Source organism: Schistocerca nitens, chromosome 9 (genome assembly GCF_023898315.1).
Source record: "Schistocerca nitens isolate TAMUIC-IGC-003100 chromosome 9, iqSchNite1.1, whole genome shotgun sequence".
NCBI lineage: Eukaryota > Metazoa > Arthropoda > Insecta > Orthoptera > Acrididae > Schistocerca > Schistocerca nitens.
In genome coordinates this window covers 367372026-367394887 of record NC_064622.1, presented here as the reverse complement: position 1 = coordinate 367394887, position 22862 = coordinate 367372026, and the positions used below count along the sequence as shown (strand labels likewise).

At 39.3% G+C, this 22862-nt stretch overlaps 1 protein-coding gene across 2 annotated transcripts in view; it reads right to left on the bottom strand.

Moving 5' to 3' along the window:
• The window catches only part of LOC126203383 (serine/threonine-protein phosphatase PGAM5, mitochondrial), a 28919-nt gene extending 10596 nt beyond the window's left edge, over positions 1-18323 (bottom strand). The window contains exons 1-4 of one of the 2 annotated variants that reach the window (XM_049937680.1): positions 18018-18323; positions 17655-17827; positions 17356-17570; positions 3527-3660 (exon numbers count right to left, since the gene is read on the bottom strand). In XM_049937680.1, coding sequence (XP_049793637.1) covers positions 3527-3660; positions 17356-17570; positions 17655-17827; positions 18018-18190 — 695 coding nt within the window. In that variant the 5' untranslated portion in view covers positions 18191-18323. The remainder of the gene's footprint in view (positions 1-3526; positions 3661-17355; positions 17571-17654; positions 17828-18017) is intronic. The other variant, XM_049937681.1, reaches the window with a different exon arrangement.
• Between the last annotated feature and the right edge of the window lie 4539 nt (positions 18324-22862).

The window sequence follows — 22862 nt, the reverse complement described above, 5'->3', positions numbered from 1 at the left end:
TTCTTAGTGGCTCCTTTCACTCCAGGTAAATGAGTAACAATGTTTTGTCGTTGAATACAAACATTTTTGGGGGACACACTTTTGACCATTTTGTGGATTTGTTTCTTCCCAGAAAACATTCGTCCACATGATCATCACCGTCACTCTCACTGGAGTCCGCATCTTGCTCAGTATTCGAATCTTCTTCTCTTGTTTCCACATTGTCTTCTTCCACATCACTGTAAATATCAAACTCATCATCAGATTCCTCGAACAGCAGTCGGAGTGCAATTTCCCTATCATGCTCATTTTCCAAATTGTAGGTCTTCTGTGAACTCATGCTGGATCTGAAGGTAAACAAAAATACCTGTTAGCAACAGCTGTTACTAACAAGTATTAAAAGCTACTACGTTAAATAAAAAATTTAATATATACCTCCAGTAATGGCAAAAGGTCGCGTGGCATCTGGTAGACTCCAGTGATGCAGCTCCGAAAACAATCTCCTACGGCGACTAATGCGATACTGATGAGCTGAATACGTCTGTATCTAGTTAACTGACCGGCAGATGGCACCACACAGCTGCCAGTGTATTGGTTGTACAACAGTGAGTGAACGAAGTGCAGCTGGTGTCTCTCATCGACCACTCCAGTGTTAAAACAAACACTTTCATTATCAGGAGATCCAAGTTTGAGTCACGGTCTGGCACAAACTTTCAATTTTCAACATTGAAATGTCTGATTGCAGCTAGTGTTGGTCTTCTCTTTGAAATTTGATATATATATATTTCTGCAAGAAGTCATGCTTTTAGTTTCTGTGGCTTTAAAATGCCAAATTGTTGATTTACTTGCATGGTATGTTACCTTGTTATCCTCCTCCTCCGAAAACATGCTGGTAATTATTAATATGAATAAGCAGTGGAGAAGAACGGGATCTGGAATGAAGTAAATTTATGGACAAGGAGAAATAAACCATCAGTGCAATGTGGCCAGAATACATATGGAAAGCATAGTGAGGTAAGACAAAGGAAAATACTATGCAAGAAAATAACCTAGAAACGACTGAATCTACAACGTATATATAACTACATGGCAGATGGCAGAGGAAATTTACAAAAGCCTCAGTAAAATAAAAATCAAGAGCTTGTCTAAAACAGCAAGCCATAGAAACCAAAAAACTAAATCGAGACAATTTCCAATCATTTAACTGCTGTTCCACCCTGTCTTCTTGCTGACAAATTCCTCTTCAATTAATTTGTGTAGTCGGTCACTTGCAAAATGCGATGGTGAACATAATTTTCAAGAACTGGAACTTATTACCCAATTCTACTGATTTTGATATAAGATATATTGCAGGACATGAAAATGAGATTGCAGAGTGTGGAATGTAATGGAGGATATACTGGCTGGAAGAGAGTGAAACTTATAGAATTCGTCTCCAAACAATGGTAAAATTTAGTTGAAGCAATTATTTACTGTTATACCCAAAAGGAAATTGCATGCTAAACTCTTCCTTCTACTCAACATTACCGACTATAAAGTTATAATGGCTACAGCAAAACTTACTGGAGGGTAAACTGTTGGCAACACTGAATGAAGGGGTACATGGAACATACAGAGAAGTTCACTGCAACTTGACTTAGATACTGAGATTAGAAAGTTTTGTTAATGGCTTGCATATCAATTTTGGGGACCATTATAATACAGCCTCAGTCCCACTGCATGGTATATATGAGGGCTGTCCACTAAAGAATGATCATAATTTTTTATGGTCATAATTTCTCATGCTAAAATTTAATCTTATGATATTCTGTTAGCTTAATGTCCAACAAACACGCCGTAGTAGTTTCACTGTTGGGACTTCTGGTTCCCACCTGTGAGAGGCAGGCAAGGTCAGACATGTTCAGTATCGCCTACCGCTACAATGGAGGTAACACACACGGAACAATATGCGGCTTCGAAATTCTGCTTTTGTCTCAACAAATCTTCAGCTGAGGCCTATACAATGTTACAGGAGGCCTATGGAGAGCCTGTTCTTCCCTACAGCACAGCTTGAAGTTGGTTTAAATTTTTTAAAGAGGGGAGGCAATCAATTTCAAAGGAAGGTGGACCTGGTGGTCCAGTTACTGCTCTTATGGAAGAAAACATCAACACTGCTGCTGTCATTGTGAGAGATGATTGACAAATTACCTTAAAATCACATTCTGAAACACTGAACATTTCATTGGCTGCCACCCACATGTTGGTGACAGAAAAATTACACGTTTGTGCGTGACGGATTCAAAGACTGTTGATTCCTGAATAAAAGGACATTCGTTTGCAGGTCTGCATGCAGTTAAAGTTGATGTTAGAGAAAGATCCAGAATTTCTTTCAAATGTAATCACTGCTGATGAAACTTGGCTACATCATTTTGATCCTGAGAGCAAACAGCAAAGCTCATTGTGGGAATCTCCATCACCAACCCCCAAAAAAGCAAACGTGGTTGCTTCTGCTGGGAAAGTTATGGTCATCTCATTTTTTTATATTCGTGGAATGGTTTATCAGTAACTGGACAATACTGCAGGGATATCCTGAAAACATTGCAAGTCCATATCAGGCACAAAAGAGCACATTTCCGTGATGCAGGCTGGATGCTGCACCACGATAATGCGCGGCTGCATATTGCCAATGTTGCTGCTGAATATCTTGCAAAACTCAATGTGAAGTGCATCCCTCACCCTCCCTATAGTTTGGATTTAGCCCAATGTGACTTTTTTCTGTTCCCTAACATGAAGTAATGCCTTCGTGGGAGGCATTATCAATCATCAGAAGCAGTGGTGAAGGCTGCGAATGCGATTTTATAGGACCTCTCAAAAAGTGGTTTCCAGCATGTAGTTGAAGACTGGCAGAAACACTGGGACAAGTGCATCACATTCATGGGAGACTACTTTGAGAAGGACCATCAAAATTATGAGGATGAGTAAAGGTATGTTGCCAAAAATATTATGATCATTCTTTATTGAACAGCCCTGATAGATGCAAACTACAGCACTTGCATAACCACAAGAAAGTTCTTGGAAGAAACATGCTGAAAAAGTCAAATGAAGTTACAGGACATCTGATATCTTTATAATATGTATAAATCCCCAAACTGGTTATTGATGCAACAAAGCAGCTATTATTGTACAGCAACCATGTGTATCTTGCTTGAATACAGAAGAGCTCTTAATCTGAACAGGTAAAAAGTTTTACGTGAACAGGTAAAAAGTTTTACTGAAACAGTAATTGTACTTCTAGACAGTAATTTTTGTATGGAAATTGCAATACATTGAAATGCTGTCGCATTACAAATTGTTTTTCCCATTACTAAACTGTATTTATTTTCATAAATGTTTCCTCAAATCACTCTACACAGACCATGCATTTACTCTCTGTGGCAAGAAAATAGCATTGAGCATACAGTGAGATGATGATCTAGTCACAAATCATTTAACATCATTAATTAACATAATTATAAAATAAAATAACTATCAGACTGTAATATGTTACACAAAAATTCAAAATACAAACCTGCACACAAAGTAGCGAATGACATTTGCATGACAGACAAGGATCTCATAGCTGTCCGAAGTTTGACTGGATTTGGCTCTATGAAAATACTTCCTGAATGCACCCTCAATTCGAGCACCATCGCGATGAAACTGCTGTCAAACAGAAGAACTGTCTTAATATTCATTCAAAAGATTGTATTTAATTAAATTAGTGTGCAACCCCCCCCCCCCCCCCCACTCACTCACACTCTCACTCTCTCTCACTCTCTCTCTCTCTCTCTAAAAAAAACAAAGATCATTTACTCAGCTAAACAGAGCAGTTACCAGTTTGTGAGAGCAACAATATTGTAACTACTGTGAGGACAGCAGATTATCACTCAATAAGTTCTGTGGGGAAATTGAAACACATCAACTCACTTCTTTGAAACATTAAAATAATTTCTTTGTGATACCTGTTAGCATAAAACTACTCCCTACAAGAGCGTAAGTCAAGTTTGGCTGTATACCATACTGACTTGCCACCACAGCCACAGTTGCTAAGAGCATTTAACGAAGAGTGGTGCAGAGGTTTAAATGGCCACATTTCCGGTTCATCTTATGCAACATCTGCTCCAAGTTAATAATGGAAACTGCCAAACTGAGGCAGCAACGGAAATGTTGCAGTTGTATCAGATCAATTAAAATTACTTCTTTAGCCATTTAGTCACCGTTGATAGGTGCTGGGTGTGTTACTATGAACCTGACACAGAGGAGTAAATCAAGGTGTGGAAGTATTTGGATCCATCAATGGAGAAAAAGGCATAGACCCAAACATCACAGGGCAATGTGACACTGAGTGTTTCTCAGAGCTTCCCTCATGTGGTGCTAACAGATTTTGCTCACACCGTGCAAACCATCACACAAATCTTCCAATAAGGTTACGAGAGAATGTGGAGAAAAAGAATCACAAGTAGCAGTCCAAAGTGATGTTTTCATTCCACGACAATGCCCCAGTCCATTCTCCACAGGACAGGCACATATTCTGTTTATTTGGCTATCAAATTTCCCCTTGCTCCCATATCCTCCTGAGATGGAACCTGGTGACTTCTTTCTCTTTTCTTGAAGGAAGAAAACACTGTGTTGCAGGCATTTTCAGAAAGATGACAAGATGATTTGCAAGGTGACACATTTCGTGAATAGCCAAAATGCAGACTTCTGCAACAAAGGTTTCCACCTGGTCATCCAATGTTGGAAAAAATGTCTCTCGCTGAAGAATGATTATGTAGAAGGGCCAACACTTTACCAAGTTTCATTGTTACACTTTTTTTGTTTTCATTGCGATGATTGAGACTTTATAACTAACCCCTGTAGTATGGCCCATGTAGTCACGATCTTTCCTCTTTTCAAAAGATGCAAGGTGTCAAATGCAGTTCAAGCGAGAGACCATGCAGTTCAAGGGAGAGACCAATTCGGTGATGTGCTTGGAGAGAGAGAGAGAGAGAGAGAGAGAGAGAGAGAGAGAGAGAGAGAGAGAGAGAGAGAGAGAGAGAGAGACGGAGGGGGGGGGGGGGGAGGAAGGCGCAGGAGCATTTTTCATACCATGAACTGGGCCCACTCATTCAGATTACTGTGAACATGAACCAGGACTTTATTTTTTTTATTTTTTTATTTCAATATTACTATTGCTGCTCCTACACCTTTATGATTAGTATGCTGTGGAGACTTTCTTCTTAAAAGATGAAAGTCATGTTCACAGAGGAGGAGGAGGAGGAGGAGGAGGAGGAGGAGGAGGAGGAGGAGATTAGTGTTTAAACATCTGAAAAACAACGATGTCATTACAGATGGGGCACAACCTCGGATTAGCCACAGGTGGAGAAGGAGTGCAGCTATGCCCTTTCAAAGGAACTATCTTGGCATTTGCCTTGAGTGATTTAGCAAAATCACAGAAAACGCAAATCAGGATGGCTGGACGCGGGTTTCAACCATCATCCTTTCAAATGCAAGTCGAGTGTGCTAAGCACTGCATTACCTCGCTCGGTCTGTGTTCACAGTTGCACGCATAGACTCCTGGTTTGACAGACACTCGTGCACCCTACCAAACATCCCCATAATGTGGTAATTCTACAGGATCTAATTATCAACTACAGGCTTCAAATGGGTATGGTATACACAAAGAAACTTGTGCACACACTTCCTCACAGAACTCAAGATCATTGTTGACTGGGGACAGTATTGCACAGTATTAGTACACGATCTCTCATGGGGGGAGGGATGAAACTAAAACATTCACCTGCCTTAGACATATATTGACTTGTTTTTGTGCAGCCTGTAGTTGCCAAACATAGGGAAGTCAGTGGTTTTGAAATCGGTTTTCTTAACATTCATACAAATGACCCTGTTCTATGCCAGGAGTTTGAAATCAGCTTTTCTTCTATTTTACTTTTGCAAAGTACACGAGGTTATTACAGTGGTCTGCAGTGACACAGACTGAAATCTAAAAACTTACACTACTCCTGCAGTTTTATTTTGGCTGCAACTTCCTCTTGCTTCAGAGACAGTAGTAGTCTTTGTGTCACAGGTGCTTCTTAGCAGCAGGAATTGCTTGTATCAGTGTTGAGGTATAGAACCAAACTGCTTTCACAATAAAGGCAAATGATAATCTAAAACAGAGGGTTGTGATTCTTTATCTCACTTTTTGGCATTCATCTCCTTACCTTTCTCTGAATATGAGGAACAATAGGTAGGTTTTACCCAGATGAGGTCACAACCTAAACAGTTTGTACAGGATCAAGAAGAAATCGTACCAGCCAATGTTCACTTGTGATACCACATTGGTGGTTAAGAAATAAGAGTAAACTTAACAGGTATAAAACAATTTATCATGTTAGTGTGCTCAACTGGTAGATTACAGTAAAAAAATATGGAACAAATACTGATGGCACATCAAAGTCCTGTCACTAATTATCGTGGGATGCTGCACAAAACTTTAAAACTTGTGCTCATTTTGTCCCACAGACTGCTAAAGTCGAAGGCAGATCATGAGACAAACTTAAGCCTATCCTTCATTTCACAAATAAACAGTTAATACATTGCCTACACTGATCTGACTGGACCATATTATACAATGGTAATCAGTTACACTACCCAAGTCACTCACCAAGTCACTCACCAAGTCACTACTGTCCTCCTCTACTAGTTATAAGATGCAAGGGAGCAGTCATTGGAGGATATAGAATACAAGAAGGGAATAGTTGCTGTATAGCCCCTGCAAGATACAATGGGTGTGATATCACTTATTTCCGATGCAGTGCCCTATGAGGATAGGAATATCTCCCACACAGGAGCCTCAAGACAAACAGTTGAATTCTTGGGTAGTGTGACTGGTGGAATGCACCTTGAGAAAAAGGCAGAAACACTCTAAAGCCTTTAGCATGTATGCTAACCACAACATATAGTATTACAATAGCTTACGAAGTTCAAGGGACAAGAATAAGGTGGATGCATAAGTTCACAGAGCTTTTGTTTTGCGTGTTGGTATTCCGGTTGCTCTAGGTGTTTTTATTGATTGTTACTTTTCATTTTTAGTTCACTGTTGCTATTTGAGATTACATATTGCCATTTTGTTGTTTGGAGATAGCGAGTGGAGATGTGTAGGCTAGAAAATGGAGCGCCAAGTGGAGAAATCACAACACTTCCAACATATTCTTCTGTTTGAGTACAATAGAGGGGTGATACCAGAAACATTTGTATGAGGATAATGTCATTGGCCAGAGCACAGCAAGAAAATGGTTTTCTCAGCTTAAGGAGGATCACTTTGATGTCAGTGACTGCATTCACAGGAAGACCTCCAGGGTTTCGTGAAGATTGTTTAAAAGCTTTAATCCACAATGAGCCACATCAGTGTACTCAAGAACTGGAAAATATGATGAACTGTGATCACCCCACCATCATGCGACATTTGCATGCAATAGGGAAGGCTCAAAACTCTTGTGTATGCATACCACTTCCTCTAAGCCAAAATCAGAAAAATCAGCAGGTGCCAAATGTGTATCTGCTTGCTTGTCATCAATTAGCTCGTAAAGCTTGTGTTGGAAACATGTGTCAATTCTCCACAGAAGTCTGCTATGCAATGTGCACATGAAGCGGGGGTTCGCGTTCTGAAAGCTGCAAAGTGGAAAGTTTACATTCCATGATTACTGCACACAATTAATGACGACAATCCTGATTGCCGAATGCAATTTTGCGAATGTTATCAGCAAATGGTAACTGATGAATAACAATTTGCGACGAAGGTAGTGATGAGCCACAACTTAAACTTAATGGAACCGTGAATCGGCATAACAGTGTGTACTGGGCACCGGACAATCCGCATGTTTATGTGGATAAAAAACAGTCGATCTACCAGGGGTTCATGTGTGGTGTGGACTATCACTAGGTGCTTAGTAGGACCCTTTATCTTTGACACTACTGTCACTGGGGAAGTGTACCTGGAAATGTCACACACATCAATTTTGCCAGGTCAGGGTGTCTACATGGACAAGGAAAAATAATTCCCGGATTTTTCCCGGTTGAAAATACACTTTCTCCTGGATGAAAATATACTTTTTCCGTGTTAAGTGACAGTATACTTTTTCTCGGCACTTATCAATCCTTTTATGGTTTATGGTTTTATACACAGGCGTAGAATTTCCCGGCACTTTAGAAAATGAAACTCAGGGGAAAAAAACACGTTTTGGAAAGATCCTTGATGTGTTACGAAGGTATAAATTCGAATTCCACCAAACACCGCATGTTACATTCCGAAGTATTAAAATAAAGATTGTGACGCGCTTTTGTAAGCCAGTCACAGCTCATGTCACATGATCTCGCCAGCTGATGACAGCATTTGACACGTGATTTAGTCAGCCAATAGCAAGATCACTCTTAAGTAGCGTGAACACAATAATAAGAAAAATTAATGGCTTAAATAAATGTACGATTGTTGCTACAAGAAAAGAAAAGCTAGCACATATAATATTGGTCTCTAAGATTAATAAGCTGCAAGAGACGTTAAGCTTCCACATATATTGTTGGTCTTTTTTGCGCGTCATACATCACAGAAAGGTGCCAGTAAAATTTTTTAATAACGATGTAAATGTCTGATCTTCTGGGCTCGAAACTCTTCATATGGTCGTCCCCAAAGAGTTGATTTTTAAATGAGAGTCAAACGCTCTGTGATTTAAGAAATTCGTCATACACACTCTCACATAGTTTATCTTACATAAAAGGAAATTTACTTTGAAAGTAACGCTTTTCAAAGCAATATTCGCAATATTTTTCCGTGACCTATTAGAAAGGTACATTTCAGCAGTTGCCAGAGAGCACCAGATAACAGGTGTCACTGCACTTGCGCAGCTACGATGACGCAGGAAGCCCGCATGTTCGTGCGTATGAAACATTAAAAGATCTTGCATTAAAACGATTCTGATGTAAAAAACTGTCACGTCACGCTCATTGGAGGCAATTTGTTGTTAAGAGGCACTTGCACAGTCTTCCTAAAGCCTTTGACACACTTTGCTGTTGGCAGACGCTTGTATGAGCACTGTGTTTTGTTGTTGTATATGGCGTATTTTCTTCGCAACTTAAGTTTTATTTTCGTTCTTTTCTTTCGTTCATGTTTTGTTGCTGCAGAAGCAGGATACAGTAATTTTTTTTTTTGTCAGAATATTGGTTCTTACCAGTCAAAATCACAAAAAGTTAACTGAAAACTAAAACAATGAAAAATTCCCGGAATTCAAAAAGATTCCCAGGTTTTTCCCGGTTTTCTCCCGGATGAAAAATTCTCGGGTTTTTCCCGGTTGTCCCGGGTCGTAGACACCCTGCAGGTATATGTGCGTTTTATGGAGGTGGTGAAGAGGTCTTCTACCAACAGGATGGGGCAACACCACACTACCACCTAGCCATACGAGCTTTCCTGGATGACAATTTTCCAGGGCATTGGATTGGACGAAGAGGGCCCATTGAGTACCCTCCACGGTTGCCAGATCTGACACCTATGGACTTTTTTCACTTGTGGGGCTGTGAAAGATATCATCAATTGACATAAGCCACACAAGCTGGAGGAACTTCACCAGGAGATTACAGTGACGTGCAGCAATCTCCACTGTAATACTGACTGATGTAGTTGCAGTGACCAACCGTCCTTCTGTTATATGTATAGTCACCAACAGTGAACATTTTGAACATTGAAAGTAACCGTGTGCTAAACTGAAACTACAACACGTGTGATCAATTAGTAAACGTAAAATAAACACATAAGTAATACTTTTTGTGCCTTAAAGTGTGTGTACATTTTTCTGGCAGACTCTGTATTATTGATGAAGTCTCTTTTACGTGTATCTGTTGCGTTTATTAAACTTATGGAATAACCCTATGAACTTCTGCAGCAGTTTTACATGAAAGTTTTCGTTTATTTGCTTTGAGAAATGTGTAACGTACACAGTCTAGACACATTATTGTGACCATCACCTATGTTTGGCATCAATGTGCAATAACCAGACACAGCTGGCAGATGGCAACACTAGCAGTGGAGGGTATATAAAGCATGTTGGAATGATGCAGAAGAAAGTATAGTTGTTGCCGTAATGTGGAAACGCAGTAATTTATCTGATGACCAAAAGGTCACAATAATTGGCTTGTGGATCAAGGGTGAAAGCATTTCTGAATAGGCTAAGTTTATAAACTGTTGGCGTGCCACCAGCCAACTATGGTGCATCACAGGTCATAGAAAATCAGGGCGAATGATGGCTGCAGCCAAGTGCACAGGAGAACTTACATGCAACTGCTCAGCAACCAACCATCCAGATGACCCAAGGGGCTACTAACAGTGTCTCCTCAACGACCATTCAGCAATCGTAGCTGACTACGGGCCTTTGCAGCAGGCACCTGGTTCAAGCACCCATGCTGACTGCCTTTCACTGGAGACAAAGGCTGGAATTTGCATGACCATACCACAATTAGCTATGCACTGAGTGGTGTCAAGCAGTGTACGTGTGGGGTTCAAAGAGCACCAGGACGAGTTTACCGTACTCCCCTGGCCATCAAACTTCCTGGCTTTCAACCCAGATGAGAATCTGTGGGATTATCTTGATCGGGCTGTTCACACCATGGGTCCTCAACAGAGAAACCTACAGCAGCAGGCCAAGGCACTGGAGCTGGCATGACTTCACATACCTGTTGGTTCTTCCAGAACCTCAATGACTCTTCGTGGACATCTCACAGCAGTCTATGTTGCAAAAGGTTGTTACTCAGGCTGTTGACAGGTCATTGCATAAGTGTGACTGGATAGTGTAGGTTTTCACTTAATACTAACTAAACTGTTGGTTCTGAAAGACAAGTTTTGATAATTAGAAAAAAAAAATGCCATACACTGATTTCCAATAGATAAACTTGGTACTGTTCCCCTATATTATTCTTTATTTTGTCTCGATTCTCAACTACATGGCCATTTACTTTTTGTGGTATCTCAAAAGAGACTTCAAATCAAACTGCACACCTGTGGAGTACATCCCCAGTTGTGTGGACTAGATTCATCATTTCTTATCAGAAATGTCACAGTATGTAGTAACAGAAGGAAAATCATTGGGTAAAACAGAAGTGATATCCAGCGTTCCCAAGGAAGTGTTCTCTGCCCTCTGCTGTTCCTAATCTATATAAATGATTTGCAGATGATGCTGTCATTTATTGTCTCAGAGAGTCGCCAGAAGATTAAAACCAATTTCAAAATGACAGACATGGTTTGAAAAGTGGCAACTGTCTCTCAATAAGAAAAAGTGTGGTCTCATCCACAAGACTATGAAAAGCAACCCATTAAATTTTGGTCACATGATAGATCACACAAATTTAATGACTGTCAATTCAACTAAATGCCTAGGAATTAAAATTACAGACAGGTTAAATTGAAAACATCACAGACAATATTGTGGGAAAGGCAGAACAAAGTCTGTTTCATTGGCAGGCACTTACAAGATGCAATACATCTACTAAAGAAGCAGCCTACACTATGCTCCTTCATCCTGCATTGCTGTGTAGTATGGGATCTGACCTAGATAGGATTGGCAGAGGGCACTGAAAAGTCCAAACAGCAACAGCTGGGTTTGTGTTATTGCAAAATAGTGAAGAAAGTGTCATGGATATGATAAGTGAGTTGGAGTGGTATTCATTAAAACACAGGCCTTTTTTGGAACAGCCTGGTATTTTCACGAAATTTCAGTCACCAACTTCCTCTTCTGTATTTGAACATACTTTGCCACCAACCTACACAGGGAGAACTGATCATAGTAATAAAAAAGAGAAATCAGAGTTTATACACAAAGATTTAAGCCTGCATTTTCTCCACATGCTGTTAAGGAGTGCAATTATAAAGAAATAGTGCAAAAGTGGTTCAAAGAACCCTCTGTCAGGCACTTAAGTGTGAATAGCAGAGCAGTGAATCAGCTATTAAGAGGCTGATAACTGTATTAAATGTTATGTTCCCATGCTTAAATTTGATCCTAATTTAGCATATTGCGCATCAATTTTGCTACTTATTTTCTGAAGTAGCTTCTCTTTTGACCCCACAAGGATGACTGAACTCTATTCCAAATTTCCATCACTGAAAAGCCTTGTTTGAATACTACAAATTGAATACCAGACTTCTGTATGACTAATCAATAACACAGACCACAGGCTTTGGAGGTACTCTCAAACTACATAACTTTCTCACTGCCAGTGGAAAGACGGGGCTCAACAGAAATGACAGATTTTATCCTCATGCCTTGTACAGAGCTGGAGATCTAATCTGCTTGCACAGATACTATTCACTGAGAATAGGTACCCAAAGATCAATCCGTGACTCTGAATACTGCAGCAATTGGCACGCTAAGACTTCTTGAGCAAAGTGTGATATGTAACTATAAAACAAGAAAATTGTCTTCTATCTTATACAATATTTCATGTATCATGATTTTTAAAAATCATTGGGAACTTTCAGACCAGCACTTTCAACTCCCATTCATAAATACTACACCCACCATCAGCTATGCGTAACCTGAAGGGCATTCAAAGAATTAGAGCAGATTAACTATGAGGGTAATCCTAAAAGTAAGGTCTCCTATTTTTTATAAGTACAGAACTCTGTGTGGCGGTTGGTCACACTGTTATGAAGAGTGCTTCATGCACTGTGTATAAACATGCACATGCCACACTGAGGCACTCAGTCTTGGCTTGGCAGCCATTGAGAATGGAGCTCCTGTTGGATGTTACCACCAAGTGCGAATTGCACACAGTTATTCGGTTTTTGAATGCAAAGGGCACTGCACCAATTGAAATCAATCACCAATTGATGGAAGTGTATGATGAGTTGTGCATAGATGTCAAAAATGTTCGCAAGTGGTGTAGAGAGTTTGCAGCTGGTAGGACTGAAATTCACGAGCGGGAGACCGTCAATTTCTGAGGAGACAGTGTTGAAGGTTGAGCAAAGCATGCGTGAAGATCGGCGGATCACCCTGGGTGAACACTGCACAATGGTTCCTGAGGTTTCTCGAAGCACCGCTCACAGAACTTTAAAGGAAACATTGAATTACCAGAAGGTGTGCGCGAGACGGGTGTCACGCATGCTGACTGAGGACCACATGTGCCAATGAGTTGATGCTTCCCGCACATTTCTTCACCGCCTTGCAGACAAACAGGACAACTTTCTGGACTCAATTGTCACAGGTGACGAAAGCTGGGCATACCACTTTACACCTGAGACCAAGCAACAATTATGCCAGTGAGGCATCCTTCTTCGGCAAAGCCACGGAAATTCAAACAAACGGTCTGCCGTTAAAGTCATGACAACCGCTTTTTGGGATCGGAAAGGGTTATTGTTGGTCAGCTTTATGCCCATTGGGACCATAATTAGTGCTGAAAGGTATTGTGAAACTCAAACGGGCAATTCAGAACCTGAGAAGAGGAATGTTGAGCAAGGGTGTACACATTCTCCATGACAACGCTTGCCCATACATCGCTCGGCAAACCGTAGCTCTCCTGCAACAGTTTCAGTGGAACATAATCACCCACCCACCCTATAGTCCTGACTTGACACGCCCAGTGACTATCACCTTTTCCCTAGTTTAAAAGAACATTTAACCAGAAAGTGATTCAGCTCCGACGACGAGGTGAAAGAAGAGGTCCATAACTTTCTGAACAGCATGGCAGTGAGCTGGTATGACATGGGCATACAAAAATTGCCAGTGTCTACAAAAATGCATCAACAGAAATGGTGATTATGTCAAAAAATAGCTAAATGTTTATGCTGTAAACTGATGTAAACCATTGTAGAAATAAACAGGTCTATGTACTAATAAAAAAAATAGGAGACCTTACTTTTGGGATTACCCTCGTATATGATGGGGTCATCTCTCAGCTGCATGTGTGCCTAAAAAGTTTTCATTCAGTGTCATATATAGTGAATTCTTACAGAAGGTGTCTGAGCAATTTATGAGAGAAAACAATGAAACAGTAAAAGGCATTCTCTAGTCTGGGATGTGTGTACAACACAACAAATTCACTGTTTGCCAGAACTACTACTTAACAGTTGATCCAGTAATTTGTCTAATATGAAACTGGGAGCCTCACAGTACGGCTCTTACTGCAAACTTTTTAAAGAGCCTTTATGCTTCTTGTCACTTAAGTGCTCTTTCGCACTGGTCCTTAAGTGTCTTATTTGTAGGCAATTGCTGGAAAGTTGTTCCTCTAGTGGGTGAATATTGCAGGTAAGTAAGGCAGAATTCTTGGGCCTAATAGACATGTTGTGTACCGTGTAGATGCCACTAGATGGAAAAATGTAGTTTTCCCATTGCTGGTCAGAAGTTAAGAATGACACTATGGTAGGCAGCAGCTGTTAAAACTGGCACCCCCAGTGTCTAGCTTCAAAGGCACCACAACAGGAAGTTAATGATAACCATGTACACGGTGCACCTATTATTTGCCCTACTCCACATAGTAAAATTGTAGGAATAGCATCTGCCATTCCCTGCACCAATTTCCTATGATCTTATCCCATCCAAAAGTCATTTCATGATATTCAATGCCTTTAAGACTCCCAGTTTAAAATTCCTGAAGTGTGGCAACCAAGTTTATCACCAAGTAAGTTGATGAATTATTAACATTTAAAATTGGGCTACAGTGTTATAGCAGCCACCTCCTTGTTTCCCCCTATACTTTTAGTGTGTAATAGGCTGCAAATTTGGATTCAATGTGAAGTGTACTCATATGGCTTAGACTGTTAACATGACCACTCGTGTTAAGCAGGTCTCGGTTGGACTCCGGTCTGGCACAAATTTTCAACTCTTACTACTGATTCATTTAAATACCCAAAGAGGCTAATGTCATTGAAAACCTTTATGTAAATCACTGGAACCCTCTGATGATGGGTGACTATTTCTGGGGTCTTGTTAGGGAGAGTGATGAATCAGCAAACAATAGAGCACTGCCACATTTTTCAAATAATATGGGAGATTAAAACTGAAAATATGTTTTTAATTCATTCATATCTTCCATTGGCAAGATGTCCATATATACATATTAAATAGTATAAAGTTCTGAATATTTATTTCGTTTGTTTTAATTTTGTCACTGTTCGCTAGTACTTTTTGACAGTCTGCTGTATATCTAGGAAATGTGACATGGCAGAGAAAAATGGATTTCACCAGTGATTTCAGAACCTCAAAAATTAGGAATCTACCCATTTACAAACCAGACAAAAAAAAAAAGTGTGTTTAGATTTGTTGATTAATGTTATGATAGCAATAGGATATCTCAGTACTTTGTGGAAATAGTTTTAAATGGTTGTCATAAGCATAAAATTTCCTCACAAATTTCAGTATGTAAAAAAATTGAAATGACATTCAAATAACTTGAATGCTCACTAAAATGATCCACTTGAATCATGGGATGCCTGCGAAATCACTGGCTAGCACACTGCTCCAACTGTCGTAAAGGCTGTTCGCAGTGATACCTTGTATTGGAAATTACGTTTCAGAAAATCAGTTAAAACTGGTGAGTAGTACAACACTGTACAAATACATCAATAAAAAATGACAGAAAAACTGTTTGAGTGTTCCAACAATAAGAGGGTGTGTAAGCGACTTGCTCATAGATATCCAAATAAAGGGGGTAACTACATGTGAATTTGTGAGAGGATTATTTGGGTGTAAGCGAAAACTTCATACGGATACATTTTTGCTTGTAGCACAATAGGTTACAAGCTACGTTCTGAAGATCAGTCCTCATTTGGAGCAAATTTAATGCTCCTGTCATCCGAAGTTTACTTTATTTGTAATACAATTATGTAAGAGCTTTAAATTCTATATCATAATACATTTTAATATATATTTCCATTTATTTACTTCATTTTACACCTGATCAATTTGAGCTGAATCCTAAGCATGGTGTTAAACTATTCCATGCTTTATGTAGCTCTTATTCGGAAGAATACGAGAAACCATTTAGCAATTTCTGACCTCATCATTCTTCCAAAACAAGTTATGGAAGACAATTACCCCTTCCAACTGTCTCCATCGAGCCTGTTGCAAAGCTGTATGGTTTTTGACAGAGAGAGAAATTGAACACTGCTCAGAACCTACGAGAAAATAAAATAAAACCAAGGCATTACAATGAAATGAAAGTTGATCCTGCATAAGCAATTTTAAATCACAGTGTTTGAGCAGTTAAGTATGCAACAGAACATACACTAAGTTTCTGCTCCACCAATTGTATATTTTCTACTAGATAACTTTCCAGTAGTTTAAATTAATGACCTGGAGGAACAGAAAAACTGCAATGTGTAAAGCTATTGAAGGCAAACACAATGATACTCTCTGAACATTTCTCCTTCGTTAGAGACTGGTCATTTAGCAGCTGGGTTATTCTAATTTTATAATTCACTACATAGATTTGAAGTTGTCATTTGCTGATGGTACAGATTATAACAGTAGTGTATTTAGTAAGCATACAATTAGGGCATGAAACTGCTGAAATTTACAGTGTTTTAGACTTATTCCTCAGTAACACATAATATGCATCATAAACCGCATTTCAAATTCACCTCTGTTTCATATCACATTATCAGCTGAGAAAATTATAGCCTAACTGAAGACTGACAGTTTCCTTTTTGGGGATCTACTGTACACCCTACAGCTTGCCCTTCCAGACAAGCTCTTTTATGGTATTTGTTTTGTAAACAAAAACTGCCTTTTCTTGCTGCACCGTATTTTATGTATCCCAGAAGCATTCTACCCTTTTACTCTTCAAGGCATCATCAGTGAGCTCTACAATGATAAAATTTAGTTTTGATATGTGTTATTTGTAGTAGTTAGTAACTTCCTTTTCACATGACATCCTGAAAGCCACGGTTCAAGGCAATTCTGTGGATGAGTTATGTGTATCCTACAGCCTGGCAACTTTGGGCTGGTGTCAATTTGCCTCCATCTCTGCCAACATTTCCTGACAAATGTCACCATCACCACTAAATAGTCATTTTCTTATGTTTCATTTGTATTCACAGCAGTATTATGACAGTACAATGCAATTTCAATTACAAGACTGAAGCACTTAAATATGCTGCCTTCTCTGCAACATGATTGATATATTCCTGCTGTGACACTTCTCTTTCCACATCAGCAATCACTTCCATTCCCTGCACCTTCCACTAAAAGTGAAGTTCTGTAACTGACAGTGCATACATTCAATATTATGGGAATTGATAAGTGGGTGCTATTTTCCAAACAACATTCTTGTTAAATGATCAAATATGGTTTTAGGAAAATTTCTTTTTGCAATAATTCGATTTTTTAAAATCAGACATACAAACACTTCTGGTTTCCAGTGTCCAACTGGTGGCTCCGGTGGTATTGGCGCACCCTCCTCCAGCATATTGCAATCCTGCACTGGTACATCTGGCAAGTAGCTATGTATAATTTTTGCAGTTTCCACAGCTCGTGCCATTGTGGAGCGAATAAGACACGTATAAGGCATATCAAGTTCCTTCAATCTCTGCCCTGTCAGAGCTGCTTGCTTCCTTCCTGTAGCACAAGACAATCGTTACTTCATTTGGTGTCTTAATTTGAATCATTAAATCAATACTCAAAAACTTACATCTGACTTACCAAGTTCAGTTAAAACTCTTTCGGCGTCCGTTTCGCCAGATAGGTTATACTGACCATGACGTATCAGTATTAAATTACGTGTAGCAGTTGACTTTTTTTTCTCTAACTCCTCGTTATACCTATTGTCATCTGAATTCCCTTTGGAAGATTTTACAAGTGAGGTTGGCTCCATCCTGTAAGAATTGAGAATATACGCTAAGTCCAACATCACAAAAGTAAGGAGGATTAACGTTTACAGAGTCAAATACATTTTTGCAACTGTAATAAGTTAAGGAACCCCAACGCAAGTCAGCAGTTTTTCACGGCATGAGAACATACAATACCAAACACTTAAACAGTTATTTTGATATAAGCTATACAAACCTATCCCAGTTTTTGTCCCATTTGACACTTGGTGTAAAATTATCCGTGTAAGCTGCCTGCAAGGCCTGTTTCCTGTTTCTATCGAAAATAAGTCCATAGTATACTATAGCTGCACCACCACAAGCGCTAAGACCTGCAATCACATAATTCTTCAGCCTTGCAACGGAAACCATAATTACTGTCCACACATCCAATCTCAATCGCACAACTTATCTCCCATGTGCCTGCCCCCACACACACACAGTTGGTTTGTTTATATCCCTGGCATATCTTCCCTGATAAACTCTCAAGATTACTGACGCCAAACATCATCAGAGGGAAACATGCGTATCACAGCACTTCCTGCTAATATGACGTCAGCACAGTCGAACATTAAAGTCGTGACCGTCGAAGGTCGCGATACCTCGCCTCGATTTTGTTGCCTACTACGCCCGCAGCGCGCTAAGCGGCCTACTGTTGAGTTCGGCTTGATCGTGAAAACGAAAGTGAATTGTAGTTGTTTATTTTGTTTTGTACAATGGTTTTTAAAATAGGGACGTAGCGTAGCGCACTAAATTGCAGCAACAACAAGAAGAAGATACCACATCTGTCTTTTTTAGGTTTGCTAAGGACCCTGAGAGGTATATCGTATCATGTTACTAAACTGTATCGTCAGGATTCGCTTGCAAACTAAATGTATATTGATGATTAATGTTTCGTTTTAGGAGTAGAAAATCGATAGTGAATAGCCGACGATAACATCTTATGAAAAAAGACCCTGTTTACCTTTATAATAATGTTAAGTTTTGTCTGCTACACGTCGAACAAAACCAGTTCATGAACTCAGTCATTAATAATCTCACGTGGAATGCAGCTAACCACATTGACATTCCATATTAGCCACCTCAACTGATAATTTGAAGAGAAAACTGCCAGGGAGGTTCGACAATCCGTCGAAAGCTGTACAACGCCCCTATGGCACACAAGCAGCCAATTCAGCTCTCCATATAACAGTGTTAGATTCATCCGAATCGTCAACACAGACTGCTTTGACGATGAAGTGGTAAAATTAAGTGCAGTTATTTGTGTTTAGAAACAGAGTGTGGAGTATCAGAATGTGCAGATCGCAAGACTTCGGCAAAACTGTTATGGGACAAGGAAAGTGCCCATCATTTTAAGTACAGATAGCAACAGAAACTGTATCAGAAGGATCAAGTGAAGAAAGACAAACAAATTTTGAAGACTATAGGATCCCGACATTTAAAAAGAGATGACCTTGACTTGTTGTTAAGCAAGATTAGCGTGCCATCTGCAAGATGGAAAGACAAAAATAAGCTGTTTGCTGTTTTATAATTCCATCAGTGTGTGCAGCCAGGCGACTAGCGCGAGTTTTGGTGTTCTCGTAAAGATAAGTCATTTTAGATTATAAAACATATAGATTAGTACTGAATACGTGGTAAATAAGTGTATTAGTGTGCCGTTTAAGTCTACCATTAAAGGTTTCATTTTTCTTTACGTAATATAGCAGAAAACACGAAAAGACCGTACAGTCGTATTTTCTGTTTACGTTCTGCTGAAGCAAATCTATAGAATTTCGTTTAGTTGTTCCTTGCTCTCTCCAGCAATTTAACTTAGCGTACCTCTTCATTATTTAACTAGCATTTCCGGAAAGTAGCGTAAAGTTTAAGTTGTTGTTTCAGAAACTTTGCACTTTTGTTTTTGTTTACACACAGTTGTGTAAACAGTTGCGTATAGGCCAAATTTGTGTAACCATATTTTCGTGTTTATCTGTAATTTAACTGACTTATTCTTAATAAACTATTACGTTTATCATGAGTGAAAAGTGCTTGACTTGCCGTAGAATTGTTAGGTCGGGGCTTTGGTGTGATGGGTGCTGTAGCTTTTTCCATGTGGGTGACTGTAGTGGCGTGGGAATAGGGGACGTAAATGAGACTCATCAGTGGTTTTGTAGGATTTGTAGTAGAGATAGGAAGATACTAGAACAGGAGGGGAAAATTGCCGCCCTTCAGGCTGAGTTAGACAAGGCCAGGGGAGATCTTGACAGGTTAAGGAGGGAGAAGGGTAAAGAGATGTGGGAAGTGGCAACAGGAGGAACAGGCCTAGAACTTTGTCTGACAGCTTTATGGTGAATGTGGAAAATAGATTTGACCTGTTGCTTCAGTTAGAAGCTGGTGAGCCTCAAGCAGTTGCAGGTGTAGACAGGGCACAACAAACTTTCAGCAGCAAATTGAAAAGTAAGAATGTAGGGAAATCAGTAAAGAGAAAGAAAGTGTTGTTGTTAGGTAGTTCCCATGGAAGAGGCGTTGGCCAACTTTTGCAGGATGAACTAGGATCAGAATACCAGGTCACCAATTTTTTTAAACCTAGTGCTGGTCTGGAGCAGGTGACAGAGGATTTAGGATCACTTTGCAAAGATTTCACTAAGGAAGACACCGTGGTTATAGTGGGTGGGGTAGGTAACAGTATTGACAGAGATCCTGGGTACAGTATAGAGTGTGACCTGGCGAAGATTGCATCAGCATCGAAGCATACTAGTGTTGAGTTTGTATCTGTTCTTGGGCGCCATGACCGACCTCATTTGAGTTAATTTGGAGCTGGAACGGCTGCTCATGCCGGGTGCGGGGTCACACATTGGTGTGGTTCCTGTTGATTCTCTCAGTAGGTGGGATTATACTAGGCATGGCCTTCACCTCAACAGGAAGGGGAAGGGTAAATTGGCTGGGGAAATAGCAGGAAAGTTAAAGGGGGGAGGCACTGTCATGAGTGGTAAAATACCAGTGGTTATAGGATTCAGAAAAGACCCTTTTTTAGGGTAGAGAGGACAGAAAGAAAGCAAATTTTAAGAGAGGTTAGAACTGAGACAAATCTTCAGTTTGAGAAAGAAATCAAAAAACATAATTCCAGCTTATTACATCAGCATAAACAGCCATTGGTTAAGATTTTTCAACTGTCAGCAGATATTTTAACTCCACCCAATTTTAACTCAGTCAATGAGAAATGTCAGCTATCTTTATTGCATCAAAATATTCGAGGACTGAGAAATAAAATTAATGAATTAACTATCTGCATAGATGAATTAGAGTCTTCAAACCCAGCTGACATAATCTGCCTCTCTGAACATCATGTGACCACTGGTATAGAACTTTTAAGTGTTACAGGGTTTAGGTTAGCATCTCACTTTTGTAGATCAGAAATGGAGAAAGGAGGAGTTGCCACATTCATCAGGAACTGTCATAAATTTAAGAACATAGACATTCATAAATTTTGCCTAGAACAGCATATGGAAGCATGTGCAATAGAATTAGAATTTCACAAAAAATCCTTCATAATATTAAGTGTATATCGAGCACCTGCAGGTAACTTTAATCTGTTTGTCAACCACCTTGAAGCTGTACTGGCCCATTTAACAACCAAAAACAAAGAAATAGTGGTTGCTGGTGATTTCAATGTAGATTTCCTTAAAGACTCTCCCAATAAGAACTTGTTTGAGTTAGTAACACTATCATTCAACTTAATTCCCACAGTAAAGTTCCCCACTAGGATAGCCACTTGCTCACAAGCAGCCATTGATAATATCTTTATAGAAAAGTCCAATGAACAAAATTATATTACAAAACGAATAGTCAATGGCCTCTCAGACCATGACATGCAGTTCCTTCTGTTAAATGTTAATACTGAACAGGATATAAAATCTGTTAAATCTGAGCTCAAAAGGGTAATCAGTAAGCCAAAAATTGATTATTTTAGGACACTCCTCAGAGACATTCACTGGACTGATGTTTACAGCGTTCATGGCATGAATGAAAAATATAACATTTTTGCTAATAAAGTGCTTACCTTATTCGAACACTGCTTTCCCCCAAAACTTACCAAGGTTAGAGCAAAGTCTACAAAGAAGCCATGGATTACTCGAGGAATAGGGGTATCTTGTAAAACAAAAAGAAAACTGTATCTGTCACTCCGAAACATTTCCAATGTTGATGCTATAGCACATTATAAGAAATACTGCAAAATATTAAAGACTGTAATACGGATGTCAAAGCAAATATATTACAAGGAAAAGATAGTCATATCAGATAACAAAATAAAGACAATATGGGATATAGTGAAGGAGGAGACCGGTAGAACCAGACATGAAGAGGAACAAATAGCATTAAGAGTAAATGATACATTGGTGACAGATGTGTATAGTGTTGCAGAACTTTTTAACAAACATTTTATAACTGTTACTGAAAAGATGGGGTTGTCAGGTTCGGTAGATGCTGCTATGGATTACCTTAGACCAGACATTTCAAGTAACTTCCTTAATATGAATTTGACCCTCACTACCCCAACAGAAATAATGTCCATCATAAAATCTTTAAAATCAAAAACATCTAGTGGGTATGATGAAATATCAACAAAGTTAATTAAAGAATGTGATTCTGAGCTAAGTAACATATTAAGCTATCTGTGTAACCAGTCGTTTATTAGTGGAATATTTCCTGAATGGCTGAAATATGCTGAAGTTAAGCCACTGTTTAAGAAGGGAGATAAAGAAATAGCATCAAATTTCCGTCCAATTTCACTGTTGCCAGCATTCTCAAAAATTTTCGAAAAAGTAATGTACAGTCGTCTTTATAACCATCTTATCTCAAATAACATACTGTCAAAGTCACAGTTTGGATTTCTAAAAGGTTCTGATATTGAGAAGGCTATCTACACTTACAGTGAAAATGTGCTTAATTCATTAGACAAAAAATTGCAGGCAACTGGTATATTTTGTGATCTGTCAAAGGCATTTGACTGTGTAAATCACAATATCCTTTTAAGTAAACTAGAATATTATAGTATAACAGGAAATGC